The sequence below is a fragment of the Pseudophryne corroboree genome (assembly GCF_028390025.1).
Source record: "Pseudophryne corroboree isolate aPseCor3 chromosome 3 unlocalized genomic scaffold, aPseCor3.hap2 SUPER_3_unloc_50, whole genome shotgun sequence".
Taxonomy (NCBI): Eukaryota; Metazoa; Chordata; class Amphibia; order Anura; family Myobatrachidae; genus Pseudophryne; species Pseudophryne corroboree.
The window spans coordinates 544,173-561,026 of record NW_026967542.1 but is presented as its reverse complement, the minus strand read 5'-3'; the positions used below and the strand labels follow the sequence as shown (position 1 = coordinate 561,026).

Genomic DNA, 16,854 nt, shown 5'->3' with positions numbered 1-16,854 from the left:
ACGGCAAGGGCCATGCGTGTATCAAGACTTACTGCGGCTACGTTTGACGGCATGGTGGTTGAACGCAAAATCCTAGCCCGAAAGGGTATTCCCAGTGAAGTCATTCCCACACTTATTCAGGCCAGAAAAGGAGTAACGTCTAAACATTACCACCGTATTTGGAGAAAATATGTTTCTTGGTGTGAATCCAAGAAAGCTCCTACAGAGGGATTTCAGCTAGTATGTTTTCTCCATTTTCTACACGCAGGTGTGGATGCGGGCCTAAAATTGGGCTCAGTAAAGGTACCGATTTCAGCCTTATCGGTTTTCTTTCAGAAACAATTGGCCTCCCTTCCAGAAGTTCAGACCTTCGTGAAGGGTGTGTTGCACATCCAACCTCCATTTGTGCCCCCAGTGGCACAGTGGGATCTTAATGTGGTGTTGCAGTTCCTTCAATAACATTGCTTTGAACCTTTACGTAAGGTGGAATTGAAATTCCTCACTTGGAAAGTGATCATCCTGTTGGCCTTGGCATCCGCGAGGCGGGTGTCTGAGCGGCCTTGTCTCACAAGAGCCCTTATTTGATCTTTCATGAAGATAGAGCAGAGTTGAGAACTCGTCAACAATTTCTGCCGAAAGTGGTTTCATCTTTCCACATGAACCAAGCTATTGTGGTGCCAGTGGCTACTGACGCCTTATGAGTCAAAGTATCTGGATGTGGTCAGAGCTTTGAAAATTTATGTCGCCAGAACGGCTCAAATCAGGAAAACGGAGGCTCTGTTTGTCCTGTATGCTCCCAACAAGATTGGGTGTCCTACTTCCAGGCAGACTATTGCAGGCTGGATCTGTAATACGATTCAGCAGGCTCATTCTACGGCGGGATTGCCGTTACCAAAATCGGTAAAAGCCCATTTGACTAGGAAGGTGGGCTCATCCTGGGCGGCTGCCCGGGGAGTCTTGGCATTACAACTTTGCCGAACAGCTACTTGGTCAGGGTCAAACACTTTTGCTAAGTTTTACAAGTTTGATACCTTGGCCGATGATGACCTCCAGTTTGGTCAATCAGTGCTGCAGAGTCATCCGCACTCTCCCGCCGGTACTAGAGCTTTGGTATAACCCCATGGTTCTAATGGTGACCCCAGCATCCTCTAGGACAGGGGTGGGGAACCTTTGGCCCTCCAGCTGTTGTTGAACTACACATAAAAGCATGCCTTGCTACAATTTTGCTATTTGGCCATGCTAAAACTGTTGCAGGGCATGCTGGGATGTGTATTTCAACAACAGCTGGAGGGCCACAGGTTCCCCACCCCTGCTCTAGGACGTATGAGAAAATAGGATTTTAATACCTACCGGTAAATCCTTTTCTCTTAGTCCGTAGAGGATGCTGGGCGCCCATCCCAGTGCGTACTGTATCTGCAGTTATTCATTGTGGTTACACACATGTTGTGTTACAGTTATAGTCGGCATGTTGCTGACGTTGTTCATGCCGTTGGCTTGTGTTCTATGGAATGCCATGTTGTGCGGCTTGTTTGAGGTGAAAGCTGGTATGTATCTCACCTTAGTTTAACAATAAATCCTTTCCTCGAAATGTCCATCTCCCTGGGCACAGTTCCTATAACTGGAGTCTGGAGGAGGGGCATAGAGGGAGGAGCCAGTTCACATCCTTTGAAAGTCTTAAAGTGCCCATGTCTCCTGCGGATCCGGTCTATACCCCATGGTTCTAATGGTGACCCCAGCATCCTCTACGGACTAAGAGAAAAGGATTTACCGGTAGGTATTAAAATCCTATTTCTTGTAGCGTTTGAAAAAACGATTTAAGAAATCGGGTCTGTCTGGCATGAGGGGCATAGAGAGAAGTGAGGGTGACATATTTATAATGAATTTTCCCAACTAGAATCCAATATCTACCATTGCAATCCACCCACTTGCTTTCCAGGTGAAAGGGGCAGGATCTATGGGAAAGGATGGATACACCACAGGAGATAGAGCATGCTGGATAGTTATTGGTAAACTGAGGGGGAGAGTGCAATGGAACATGTGATTCCTGAATGGCTACCACCGCCGCCTTCTGGTCAGCGAAATATTTTATTGGAAGACCTCTTATGAGGAGAATTAAGAGACTTACAAACTATGAGGAGAATTAAGAGACTTAAAAACTTCACCGTGATAGAGAGAGATCAGATCATGGTATGAAACATCTAGGATCATCTGTGTAAAGTCCAGTAGAGTCTGTAGGGCGTGTGCATACTTCAATCTATCCAATAACAGATAGAAAAGGAAAGAAAAAATGGGAGCCAGAAATAGCATCCATAAAGGAGCTAGAGATTCCGTCACTAGGGTACTGGGACAGAAAGGTAGAAAAAGGTGGCGGTCGGGCCTAAAAGGGGGACCTGCGAACTACCCCAAGTAGCCATACGAGAGGCAAAATCTAGTCATCATAGTAACAATTGTACAAAGAAATATCAAATCTCAATGTAACCAATATATCCAAAGGAGGTAAAGGCCAGGAACATGGCCTGATATCCAATGTAGGTTCTACCAACACCGTTATAAGGGCAACAGGATGTTAGAGGAATCAGTCATGCTTTACCTGAACACCCAAACATTCTAGAAAGGTATTATGAAACGTAACAGTGGAAAGAATATCAGACCATATAGCAATTATATAGCACAGGAAATAAAGATAAAAATACACGTTTTATACCCAAGAGCAAATAAATATGGGCCAAAAATAGATCCATGCCCAGAGTAACTGAGAGTAACCTCACCGCTGACCACAAAGTTCCCACCATTGGTTACAATGGAGCGCATAGGCGCTACATTGTAACACTGCCGTGTGCCGCCTGTCATACAGTACAGGAGCACACAGCCGATCAGGAGGGTGCCAAACGTGGCGCTCCCTGATTGGCTGATGGAACCTTCTTGGACTTAAGTCAGAGTTGGTTCCAGGCATTCGGGGAAAGGGGTCCCATGTGAAAACATGGGGCCCCTTTCAGTTCGTGGTCGGGTATCCGTTTTTTTATTTTTACAAGTACGTGGATTACAAAAGGATTACAAGCCGAGGAGCCTTCTACACTGGATTTGGTGAGTATAATTTTATCAACAGGTACACCATGGATTCTACTGGAGAAGAGGACCGACCCTCGTGTGAACATAAGGTAAGTATGTGTATATGGTGGTATGCATGTATGTATTAAAGTTATACTTTCAAGGTGTGTGTGTGTGATGTCTTTATTGGGGTATTTTTTTAGTACTAGTACTACAGGTACCAGCGGGCCCGTTTTTCCGCCGCATGCTGGTACTTGTGGTTCTCCAAGTACCAGCTTGCGGGGGAGGCTTGCTGGGCCTTGTAGTACTGCTACTAAAAACAATATCAAACACTTTTAACAAAGGCTATCAGCCCCCCATCCGCAGCCCTTGGATGGGGGGGACAGCCTCGGGCTTCACCCCTGGCCCTTGGGTGGCTGGGGGGGGGGGACCCCTTTATTGAAGGGGTCCCCACTCCCCCAGGGTACCCCGGCCAGGGGTGACTAGTTGGATATTTAATGCCACGGCTGCAGGGCACTGTATAAAAGTGACCCCCGGCTGTGGCATTATCTGTCCAGCTAGTGGAGCCCGGTGCTGGTTGCAAAAATACGGGGGACCCCTACTCCTTTTTGTCACCCATATTTTTGGAACCAGGACCAGGCGCAGAGCCCGATGCTGGTTGTTTAAATATGGGGGAACCCCTGTCCATTTTTTCCCCATATTTCTGCAACCAGGATCGGCTCAAAGAGCCCGAGGCTGGTTTGGCTTAGGAGGGGGACCCCACGCAATTTTTTTTCACATTTTAAACTACTTTATAAAATATAAAAAGGTGCACAATGAACCCCAGCACGGATCTCACAGATTCGTCCATGATTCATTGTGTTAAAGTCGGCAGTGTTTTGCTAATCACTCCCGTAATACACTGTAAAAAATTACGAATGACATCGACATCGGAAAACACGAAAATGCAGAATACGACAGCTTAGTAAATTAGTCGTAATCAATTAAAAAAGTTGCAGTTTTACACTTTCGATGTCATTCGTAATTAATCTCCAACCAAATCGGTAGAATTACGAATGTTAGTAAATATACCCCCATGTCTTCCTGAAGGGTGTCATGTGCTGAAATCAGATCTTTGTGAGACACAACAATCTCTTTCATCTCAGTCTGTACGAGTGCCAATCTCACTGATATCAGACCTCAAAGCTTGAATATTAGAGTTAAGTTCTGAAGTTAGTTCAGTCCTTAAATGTAAATAACATAGAATGTATAGAGCGTAGAGTAACAGGATCCTCTAGAGCAGGGCTGGCCAAACCGGTCCTCGAGATCTACCAACAGTTCATGTTTTCCAGGCCTCCTGGAGATCTGTAGAATTGTCAGTTAGGAATGAATGCAGCACATCTTAATTAGTAATGACTACACCTGTGCACCAGCTAGGTGGTCTGGAAAATGTGTACTGTTGGTAGATCTCGAGGACTGGTTTGGCCAGCCCTGCTCTAGAGTGTCTTAAGGCGTCTTCAGCCATTACAGCTGGGCTGTGCATCTGACAAGAAGAAGCAGATGATGTTGTAGCGGTCTCAGAAGGACCACTTGAATTTGAGATACCAAAGAGATGGACAGGTGGGGCCGATTTGGTACCTTTTTAAGTTTTTTTGGAGGCATGGTAAGCAGGCTACAAAGAGACTGACCTCTCAGAGATAGGAAAATACAAACAATCTATAAATAAAAGGAGCAGTAGTACGCTGTCAGGAGGTTACATCAAGATGACTCCGTTCAAAATGACATTCTTAGTCGGGGTGACGGGGGTATCCGAGCCAAAATTTCAAGTAAACATGATGTAATGCAACTCAAATAACACAGTAATGACCGAGAAATTCCACTAGAGGTCAGCGTGATCACAGACGTGAAGTACTCAGCACAGAGAGACACAAATGGCAAAATATATTCAGTGGCTAAATCCACAAAATAATATACTGTGAGGTTGTAATCAGAGTATAATGAGCTCTACTCAGACGATACTTGATACTGGGCTCTGCATGTAGACTGAGAGGAAGTAGATTATAGTGGTACCATATAAATAGAAGGTAGTTTCACCTTCAGGCAAATGCTTCAATCCAAAATGGCAGCCACCTCACTTCCCAATATCACCGCCGGGCTCCGGTGACTGTGGGCAGCCCGTTCTGTCCCCAGCAGTAGCGGGAGCTGCGCAGCCAGGGGCGGATTGGTCCACCAGGATGCTGGGCCAGAGCCCCTTAGGCTGGTCCAGTTGTCCCCTTGATGTCCAGTCTCACACAGTGGGCCATCTGCAGTGATTGGAGCTCAGATCAGTCAGCGCTAGGTGACAGCTTCTGCGCATGTACAGAGGCTCAATGAAAAGCTGATGTGCAGCGCGGCGCACCAATGCACCACCCCCTCCCTCTCTGCTCACAGGCCGGATATCCCCAGTCCCACCACTTCTATTGTGTCCTGGTCCGGGCTGCAGCGTCCGCCCCGCAGCTTACCAGCCAGCAGGGGCTCAGTGTCTGGCCATGCTGGCTGTAGGAAAGGAGGGGTGGGCCACAGGGAATGAAGTGCGGCCGGTGTCTGCCTCAGACCGCCCACTGTTATCATCTGTGCACTGATAGAGAAGCAGGAGCTCAGCCTCAGCTCCGTGATGGCTGCCTGGTGGGGTGACTTATGTGGGTGAGCTGGATGTTATTAATAAGGTAGTGTGTGTGTCTTATGTAACGCTGCATCTCTTCATGTATCCAGTCATGGTGATGGTTGCTGCAATTTCTAGAACTTTGTTGTTCCTGCCTCTGGTCCTTTCATTTGTGCTGCTAACGCTATGGTGAAAACAGAATACATATGATATCCCAAAGCCCGGGCTACCCGCTGTCATTATGCCGACGGCATCATTCCAGAGGTGAAAATCCAGACAGTCCCCCTAAAATCTAATCTAACCCTGATTCCCCCCTCACACTAACCCACCTTTCCCACAGCCTGTCCCTAACCCTCCCCAGTGGTGCTAATTTCCCCGGGAGATGCCTAACCCCCCCTACACACAGCCTAACCCTCCCTCCCCCACAGCCTAACCCCCCCTACACACAGCCTAACCCCCCCTCCCCCACAACCTAACACTCCACGTGGGATGCCTTAGCCCCCCCCTACCCACAGCCTAACCCTCCTACCCTAGTGGTGTTAACCCCCTCGGGGGATGCATAACCCCCCTACCGACAACCTAACCCTCCCAGGAGGATGCCTAACCCCCCCCCCCCTACCCGCAGCCTAATCCTCCCACCCTAACAGCCTAACCTTTCCTCCCCCACAGCCTAACCCTTCCTGGGGGATGCCTAAACCTCCCTACCTGCAGCCTAACCCTCCTCGGGGGATGCCTTAGGCCCCACTACCTGCAGCCTAACCCTCCCTCCCCCACAGCTTAACCCTCCCTCTTCCACAGCTTAATCCTCCCTCCCCCATAGCCTAATCCTTCCCAGTGGATGACTAACCCTCCCACCCTAGCAGCCTAACCCTCCATCCCCCACAGCGTAACCTTTCCCGGGGGATGCCTAACCCTCTATCCCACACAACCTAACCCTCCCCATGGGATTCCTAACCCCCCTACGCACAGCCTAACCCCCCCTACCCACAGCCTAACCATCCCTCCCCCACAGTCTTTCCCTAAACCTCCCCAGTGGTGCTAAGCCTAACCCTTCTCCCTGCAGCCTAACCCTCTGTCCCTCACAGCCTAGCCCCCCCACCCTAGCAGCCTAACCCTATCCCTCTCTGGGGATGCCTAACTCTAACCCCCCCACCTACCCACAGCCTAACCCTAACCATCCCACCCCTGCAGCCAAAAGCACCTCCAAGTCAGGTGTCTAGAGCGTGCAGGAAAGACTGGGCACACATAGCCCCAGAATACAGCCCATGGCTTCAGCGGCGTCACTAGGCTGCGGCAGTGAACAGTGCCCGGAGTGAGTAGAGCAAGCGGCTTTAGGGTAGTGGGGGACAAAATAGATTGGGTCTTGGTCCCAGCGGGGGCTGAGAGCTATCAGGTAGGGTAAATAAGAAGCCACTTACTGAGGAGAGCTCCAGAAAGCAGGTCTGCATGGACCACACTCCTCTTATTTATTATTTTATATACTAACAGGGGTGACAGGTGTGGTACCTCCCTGCAAAGGCAGATCCAGTCTCTTTCTCATCAGACTCTGCTGTCTTCCCTGCACTCTTAGATGTTCACTGCTGCCAGTAGCACACGTATGAGAAGCAGAAGTATGGCGGCAGCTGTATAGATTCTGATATGTCATTCTCTATATCATACTTACTGTGCACACCATCATCCTTATTACTATTGTGAATATAGAGGTAAGACACTGATGATGGGGGTGTAAGAGTGGATTATAACCCAGCAGATGATGATGATGATTGCAGTGTATAATATGGTGTATTGCATGTAAAATACATTGTTCCACACCTACTCTACTGTAGCAATATAACTTATATGAGGGGGAGTAACACATGTACAGGCTTACCAGCGTATGAGCACACACATAAAGGAATGCTTCCTTACCAATGCTTCCAGGAGTAACGTTAGGAGACATTTCTCTGATCCATCAGCTCATATGACTGATTTTATTGTTCATCTAGAATCTCCAATTCATACGATATGTTCCCCATCCATTGTTTTACATTGGTGCTGAGATAGGACTTGGCGAGTGACTACATCTCCATTTATACTTCATGGTTAGTTACCAGTACAAGAGAGAGATATATCTAAGTCTTATTATAATATTACATTTGTTATTGTGAGTGTTCTCAGGAGGGTGGACATAATGATAGTCTGAGACACAATATTATAAAGCCTTCATTAAAAATTATGTTTTATTATACACACACATTTACAATTAAGTGTCCCAGAGAGTCGTCTTCTATTGTTTACAAGATTAATATTGTTACAGAAAATGTCACATTTCCATAATGTATTTTATTTCCAGCAGATGGACACACAAGCAGGAACATCTCAGAAGGACATCTAATGTTATCCCCGGATTGTGACATAAAAGATAATGACAGTAGACAGGATTCTCCAGGAGCTAATCCCATTACCCCAATTATACATCCAGCTCTATCAGCTGGTCCCTCTGATCCTGGGAAATGTTCTGCTGATAACTCTGATATTGGTGCATCTGTTACAGCTCTGAGAGTAGATACAGTGTTTCCCTGTTCTATAGATGCCAAATGTTTTACACAGAACACAAAACGTATTACCCATCAGCCAGCTAAGGAAGGTGAGAGGCCATTTCCATGTTCTGAGTGTGGGAAATGTTTTGCACGGAAATCAAATCTTGTTATACATCAGAGAAGTCACACAGGTGAGAAGCCATTTTCTTGCTCTGAGTGTGGGAAATGTTTTATATGGAAATCACAACTTGTTACACATCAGCGAAGTCACACAGGTGAGAAGCCGTTTTCTTGTTCTGAGTGTGGGAAATGTTTTTCCCAGAAATCACAACTTGTTACACATCAGAGAAGTCACACAGGTGAGAAGCCATTTTCTTGCTCTGAGTGTGGGAAATGTTTTAGATGGAAAACACAACTTGTTACACATCACAGAAGTCACACAGGTGAGAAGCCATTTTCTTGCTCTGAGTGTGGAAAACATTGTTTAAATAAATCACATCTTGTTATACATCAGAGAAGTCACACAGGTGAGAAGCCATTTTCTTGCTCTGAGTGTGGGAAATGTTTTACACGGAAATCACAACTTGTTAGACATCGGAGAACTCGCACAGGTGAGAATACATTTCCATGTTCTGAGTGTGGGAAATGTTCTGCACACAAATCAGATCTTAGAAACCATGAGAGAAGTCACACAGGTGAGAAGCCATTTTCTTGCTCTGAATGTGGGAAATGTTTTACACAGAAATCACAACTTGTTACATATCAGAGAAGTCACACAGATGAGAGGCCATTTCCATGCTCTGAGAAATAAATCATCTCTTGTTGTACATATTAGACTTCATCAGGTGAGGAACCATTTCATTTTCTGGAGTATACTTATTATTGCCATACGTTGTTCTTCAAGGTTCTTATCCTATCTCCTATGCTTTTTGCAATATACATGTTACCACTGGGTGAAATAATCATATGTCATGCCCTCATCTACCACTGCTATGCAGATGACCTGTCTCTTGCTCCGGGTACTGAGAACCTAGTACCAATCCTAAATGGTTGTCTAGCTGAGCTCCAGGTGTGGGTGATGCCAGTTGGCTGTGACTCAGTCCTGGTGAAACAGGTCCTTATGATAGAAGCTCACCAATAAATGGCAGGGCTACAGCTCAGCTTTACTACCAATCAGACTTGCCACATAACACCCATTCTCTGTTCCCTTCGCCGGCTGCCTGTAAGATGGTAACTATTACATAATCTTACTGACTCTCCCAGCCCTACATGACCAGGGTCACAGGTACCAGTAGCAGCTTCTAACTCCTTACTGCCCTGCTTTCTTACTTCCATCTGCAGATGAAGGTCTGTTACCAGCAGTACCAAGAATCCCCAAGCAGTGCTGAGATGTCAGGGGTAGACAGGGTGGGTGGCACTATTGCTGTATCAGTGGCACTGTCTGGGTAATATCCCCAAGCAGAGCTGAGGGGGTACTCAGGGTGGCTGGCAGTAGTGGGGACTGCAGGAGGCAGTGTCTGTGAGACTCTTGTCCTCAAGCAGAGTTAAGGTGTCAGAGGAGGAGACAAGGTGGTGGCAGAAGCGGAAGAAGACAGGGCAGTGGCAGTAGTGGGCTGAGACAGGGAGGGTTGCAGTAGTGGGGAGAGACGGTGGTGGCAGTAGTGGGGGCAGACAGGGTAAGTGGCAGTAGTGGAAGGAGACAGGGCAGGTAGCAATAGTGGGGGAAGACGGTGGTGGCAGTACTGGGGGGAGGGTGGGTAGTAGTAGTGTGGGGGAGGCAGGGCAAATGGCATTAGTGGGAGGAGACAGGGCGGTGGCAGTAGTGGAGGGATGCAGGGCAGTTGGCAGTAGTGTGGGGGAGATGGTGGGTAGCAGTAGTGTGTCAGGTCCGGGTGTTTTGTGAATCCGTTAACCCGGGACCAACCACAGGTGTAGGTGCTGGGCTATGAAGAAAGCAGGGAGGACGAAGAAAGTTCCGCTTCATATATTTATTCAAAATAACAATTCAGTAAAGAGTTAACTGACAAGTTGTTAATCATCATATTATACTGAAGTATTGCAGGAATAATATGCAAAAGAAAACTCAAAAATAAATAAAAGAAATGTTCATGGAAACATATGCAAAACAAGCTGATGAATAAATGTTGGATTGTCCAAATATAAACAGGCTTTGATGCTGAACTGCAGAATGTGATTAACTGGATAATGCAGACATGAAGAGATAACTGTAAGGATTTGCAATGGAGTTTTGAGAGTTAACTGAGAGACTGTGAAGAATTATCCTTGTTATGACAACATAGCAAATATAAACAAGCTTTGATGCTGAACTGCAGAATGTGATTAACTGGATAATGCAGACATGAAGAGATAACTGTAAGGATTTGCAATGGAGTTTTGAGAGTTAACAGAGACTGAGAAGAATTATCCTTGTTATGACAACATAGCAAATAAAAGTACTGAATTGGGTTACTTGCGGGTTCCGGAGATCACTGTGAAACTGTAGTAGATGACAAGGTGATGAATGGGTTAAATGCAGAGTTGAACAAACGAACAGCTGAGGGAAATGAGATCCTCCAGACTTTGTAGGATAGGCAGACAGACTAGGTAACCTCATGCAAGACTCTGGGAATTCAACTGTTTCCAGTAGGTGAGCAATTAACTGACAGCACAGCGGAGAGCCGGTGGATCTTTCAGCAGTGAAGGCTGCAGACGGACCTCTGGGAACGGAGGCGATATCTGGACCACGGGAATCACACAGGAATGCACGGAGAGAGCTCAGAGCTAGAGCACGGCGTTGATACAACAAAGCACTGGCCCAGAGTAACATAATCCCAGCCTACTTAAAGGCAACACAAGCACGGGATTGGCTTACACCTGCCCACAGGTGTTTTCACAAGTGCTCTGTATTAGCTATTTGGTCTCCAACATGGCCACCTCCTATACAGCAGACACACCACAGTTCCCAGACACTGCATTACCTGTGCCATTGATCACGCCGTGTCCCCACACGGGCGCACAGCACCGCGAGCAACCACACTGGCAACGGATGAACCCCAGAACCCGCAAAGGTGAGAGACCGGTTCGTGACAGTACCCCCTCTTCTACGGGTGGTCTCCGAACACCTTTGAACCTTGTCAGGATTTTTGGAGAAGTATTTCTGTACCAGTCTTGGAGCATGAACATCTTCAGAGAAAACCCAGGATCTCTCCTCCGGACCGTAACCCTTCCAGTCGACCAGAAACTGTAAACGTCCATATCGGGAACATGAGTCCACAATCTCTTTAACTTCAAATTCCTCATACTGCAAAGAGTGAACTTTAGGAGATTTGGACTGGGTAGTACGGAACTTATTGAGAATCAAAGGCTTCAGTAAAGATGTATGAAAGGCGTTAGGAATTCTCAAAGACGGTGGCAACTTGACTTTGTATGACACAGGGTTGAGTACCTTTACAATGGGAAATGGACCAATAAACTTGGGAGCAAATTTCTGAGAAGGAACTTTGAACTTGAGATTGCGCGTAGAAATCCAAACTTGGTCTCCCACTTTGTAATTCGGTACAGCTTTACGTTTTCTATCTGCAAAAGATTTAAAACGAGCTGAAGTTTTGACCAAGGACTTACGTACACAACTCCAGATGCTAGATAGACGTTGAAGCTCTTGATCTGCTGCTGGAACCTCTAGGGCTGGCAAAGGATGAAACTCTGGTGGAGAACTTCTTGGACTCTTATGTTGGGCACATTTAGGACATGCTGCTATAAACTCTTGGACATCGGCTTTGAGACGTGGCCACCAATAAGACTGTTGAATAAATTTGAGAGTCTTTAGAACCCCAGGATGACCCATGAAGGAAGAGGAGTGAGCCCAGGTAAGCAGCCGTTTTCGGAGACTTGTGGCGACAAAGGTCTTGCCAGGCGGAGGAACTGGAGAGGTTCGAGTCATTAAAAAGGACGTAGGATTCACAATGGCTTGATTCGTGGTAGCATCATTTAATTCAGAAGAAGCAAAGGACCGGGAAAGGGCATCTGCCTTTTTGTTCTGAGACCCTGGACGATAGGTGAGTTTGAAATCAAATCGTGAAAAGCGCCCATCGAGCTTGTTGTGGATTCAAACACTGAGCTGACTGCAGATACAGAAGATTCTTATGATCAGTATAAACTGTAATGCGATGTTGAGCTCCTTCTAGAAGGTATCTCCACTCCTCAAATGCCAACTTGATGGCAAGTAACTCTTGCTCACCGATTGCATAATTACGTTCTGCCGGGAGGAACTTACGGGAGAAATATCCGCAGGGATGGACCTTTTTATCTTCAAAGACTTGTGACAACACAGCTCCTACTGCTTCTGTAGATGCATGCACCTCTAGTAGAAAGGGACGATTCAAATCAGGCTGTCGAAGAATGGGGGCTGACACAAAGGCTTGCTTTAAATCAGAGAAGGCTTTGATTGCTTCAGAAGACCAGTTCGTAGGATTTGCTCCCTTGCGAGTTAGGGCTGTGATAGGAGCAGCTAACGTAGAATAATTCTTAATGAATCTCCTATAGAAATTAGCAAAGCCAAGAAATCGCTGAATCCCCTTGAGAGTTGTAGGAGTGGACCAATCCCGGATAGCTCGCGTCTCTGGGATGGATAGCGGATGAATTTGTCCCCTAGGAGGGGTCTTGCCCGGAACCAGGACGACTGGGCAGTCCCATTCACGATGAGGAGGTAGAGAGTCTGCTGCATGCTTACTGGAAACATCCGCAAGGGATTGATACACCGGAGGTAGATCGGAAAGGCTAATTGACCGAAGAGGTACAATTGTAGCTACACAGTCCTTGGTACAAGATTTACCCCATGAAAGGACTTCCATGGTTTGCCAATTAAGTTGAGGATTATGTTTCTGCAGCCAAGGTAAACCAAGTATCACATCTTGAGAGGCTTTGGGAATCACGTAGAAGGAGAGGTATTCGGAATGGAGCTCACCAACTTTCATCTTGAGACATACGGTTCGATGAGTAATTATACCATCTGGAATTCGACTTCCATCCACTGCTGTAACAGCAACTGCTGCTTCCAGGGGCATGGTTTGAACTTTAGACCGTATGACAAAGGCTGAGGAGATGAAGTTCTTGGCTGCCCCGGAATCTAGGAGGGCTGAAACTTTCACTGTAGAACTTGGAACTTCTAATTGAATAGACAAGGTTGGCTCTTTCCCAGAACGTGATTCTAAAGTAACTCCCAGCTTAACCTCTCTTGAATAAGCTAGGAGGCGAGAGTTTCCCGGTCGGAGTTTGCAGAATTTAACTAAATGTTCGGAGGACCCACAGTACATGCAGAGGTTACCCTGTCGACGACGAAGTCGTTCCTCCTCTGTGAGGCGAGAGCGCCCAATCTGCATAGGTTCTTCAGTCATTACTAGAGACTGTGATGAAGAATCTTGTCGAGGTCTAGGATGATCACGTGGACTGGATCGCTCTGCCCTGGATTTCTCTAAACATCGCTCCCTGTAGCGTAGGTCAAGTTTGTTACAGAGAGAAATCAATTCATCCAGTTTAATTGGCACATCCCGGATAGTTAAATCATCCTTGATTCTTTCTGAAAGTCCATTCCAAAACGCGGCGATCAGGGCCTCCTCATTCCAGTTTAACTCTGAAGACAACGTGCGAAACTGAATAATACATTGACTGACAGGACGTAAACCTTGACGTAGACGGAGAATCTCCAAGGATGCTGAGGTGGTCCTGCCTGGTTCGTCAAAGATTCTCCGGAAGGAAGATACGAACGCTTTGTAATTAGAGAGGATAGGATCACCTCTCTCCCATAATGGTGATGCCCACTCCAGAGCCTGACTGGAGAGGAGGGCAATAATATATGCAACCTTAGAACGAGCTGATGGGAAACTGGCAGACATCAGTTCAAACTGGATCTCGCATTGATTCAGGAATCCTCTGCAAAGTTTTGGAGTTCCGTCAAACTTACTCGGAGAGGGTAACTGCAAGCGGGACGTAGGCAGCGTCACAGGAGAAGCTGTAGTGGTAACTGGGACATCCGGGGTTGGAATCTGGACTTGGGACGTTTTAATAACCGTATGAAGAGTCTCTAAACGGTCTGCCATAGTTTGCATAAACTGCACTATTTGTGTCTGTATAGACTCCTGGTTTTCCAGACGGGAAAGGATATCTGACGTAGCACCGCCTCCTGCGAATTGGTCACTTGACGGATCCATGTGGCCAGTGCTTACTGTCAGGTCCGGGTGTTTTGTGAATCCGTTAACCCGGGACCAACCACAGGTGTAGGTGCTGGGCTATGAAGAAAGCAGGGAGGACGAAGAAAGTTCCGCTTCATATATTTATTCAAAATAACAATTCAGTAAAGAGTTAACTGACAAGTTGTTAATCATCATATTATACTGAAGTATTGCAGGAATAATATGCAAAAGAAAACTCAAAAATAAATAAAAGAAATGTTCATGGAAACATATGCAAAACAAGCTGATGAATAAATGTTGGATTGTCCAAATATAAACAAGCTTTGATGCTGAACTGCAGAATGTGATTAACTGGATAATGCAGACATGAAGAGATAACTGTAAGGATTTGCAATGGAGTTTTGAGAGTTAACTGAGAGACTGTGAAGAATTATCCTTGTTATGACAACATAGCAAATATAAACAAGCTTTGATGCTGAACTGCAGAATGTGATTAACTGGATAATGCAGACATGAAGAGATAACTGTAAGGATTTGCAATGGAGTTTTGAGAGTTAACTGAGAGACTGAGAAGAATTATCCTTGTTATGACAACATAGCAAATAAAAGTACTGAATTGGGTTACTTGCGGGTTCCGGAGATCACTGTGAAACTGTAGTAGATGACAAGGTGATGAATGGGTTAAATGCAGAGTTGAACAAACGAACAGCTGAGGGAAATGAGATCCTCCAGACTTTGTAGGATAGGCAGACAGACTAGGTAACCTCATGCAAGACTCTGGGAATTCAACTGTTTCCAGTAGGTGAGCAATTAACTGACAGCACAGCGGAGAGCCGGTGGATCTTTCAGCAGTGAAGGCTGCAGACGGACCTCTGGGAACGGAGGCGATATCTGGACCACGGGAATCACACAGGAATGCACGGAGAGAGCTCAGAGCTAGAGCACAGCGTTGATACAACAAAGCACTGGCCCAGAGTAACATAATCCCAGCCTACTTAAAGGCAGCACAAGCACGGGATTGGCTTACACCTGCCCACAGGTGTTTTCACAAGTGCTCTGTATTAGCTATTTGGTCTCCAACATGGCCACCTCCTATACAGCAGACACATCGCAGTGCCTTAGGCCATTTGGTCCCCGCACTCACAGTTCCCAGACTCTGCATTACCTGTGCCATTGATCACGCCGTGTCCCCACACGGGCGCACAGCACCGCGAGCAACCGCACTGGCAACGGATGAACCCCAGAACCCGCAAAGGTGAGACAGGGTGGGTAGCAGTAGGGGGGAGACAGGGCAGGTGGCAGTAGTGGGCAGAGACAGAGTGGGAGGCAGGGTGGTGGTAGTAGTGGGGGGAGACTGGGTGGGGGGAGACAGGGCAGGTGGCAGTAGTGGGGAAGACAGGGTGGGTGGCAGTGGGGGGGAGACAGTAGTAGAGGGAGACAGGGTGGGTGGCAGTAGTGGGGAGAGACCGGGTGGGTGGCAGTAGTGGGGGGGGGGGGGGGTCAGGGCGGATGGTCAAAGTGCAGTACCAGGGGCTGTAAAAGTAAAGAGGTGTATGGGTTCCGCACAGAATCAGTTGATAATCAGACTTAATGATGATTATGCTTCCTTATTTCTAATTAATCCCTTGTATGTGTTACTGTTATTTGCTGTGTCAGCCGTTATGTGTGTTCTGTGTAATAATCCTGAAAGTAGTGCTGCTACCGATCTCATATCATTTGTAGTAACTTGGAAAAGATGAGATAGGAGGTGCACTCTGGAAGCTTATAGGGGGTTAATCAGAGATGATCGCAGATGTGACATCACGCAGCCCCCCAGAAAATTGTACCGGCCCACCCGCGTTCGCCCCTCAGAGATGCGGCCACAATGTGTGTGTCTGTGCGGCCGATGTGCATGTGTATTTTTCCAACACCAGCAAACTGCTGCGTGCCGCTATTGCGGCTGGGTCTGAATGACCCCCATAGGCTGTTGTGCAGACTACTAAAGTATTTTTGAAGTTTAAACTATAGACAAAAATCTGTGTATTAAAGATATGTAATAAAGTTGTTTAAAAACAAAAGATTTCCGTTGAGTCTTTTTATGTGTCTGTGTATTATCTAATTTCAGGATAATTGTCGCTATGGTGACAGAAACAATTTCCTGTTAATGTGTCATTTGTGTTGTTACTTTTGTGTCCACATAATATCAGTGTTGCTGTGTATAAATATCCTGTCTGGTGTGTAAAGGTGGGTACAGACGCTGCCATTGTGACTGTGCGATTTCCCTTGAACTGTCCGGAGCCCAGAACCACCAATAGTGACTGTATGTACTTGTGATTGTGGCTATGTGTGATTGTGACAGCTCATGTGAATAGTGGGTGACATTACAGGGGGGGGTCTCTCTGTGTAACTAATAGTGGCAGACATTTTATATCAGTGCATTAATGTGGAGTGGGGGCAGTGGCCTGGCAGAAAGCTGCAATTACATCATGTGACTTCCTCTGGTTTCCAAATTCCCTTCTGC

The 16,854-nt window shown here is 46.7% G+C and overlaps 1 protein-coding gene across 2 annotated transcripts in view; it reads left to right on the top strand.

Moving 5' to 3' along the window:
• The window catches only part of LOC134984398 (oocyte zinc finger protein XlCOF22-like), a 41,392-nt gene extending 31,503 nt beyond the window's left edge, over window positions 1–9,889 (top strand). For both annotated transcript variants that reach the window (XM_063949989.1, XM_063949990.1), the window contains one exon: window positions 7,983–9,889. In XM_063949989.1, coding sequence (XP_063806059.1) covers window positions 7,983–8,977 — 995 coding nt within the window. In that variant the 3' untranslated portion in view covers window positions 8,978–9,889. The remainder of the gene's footprint in view (window positions 1–7,982) is intronic.
• Window positions 9,890–16,854: the final 6,965 nt, after the last annotated feature.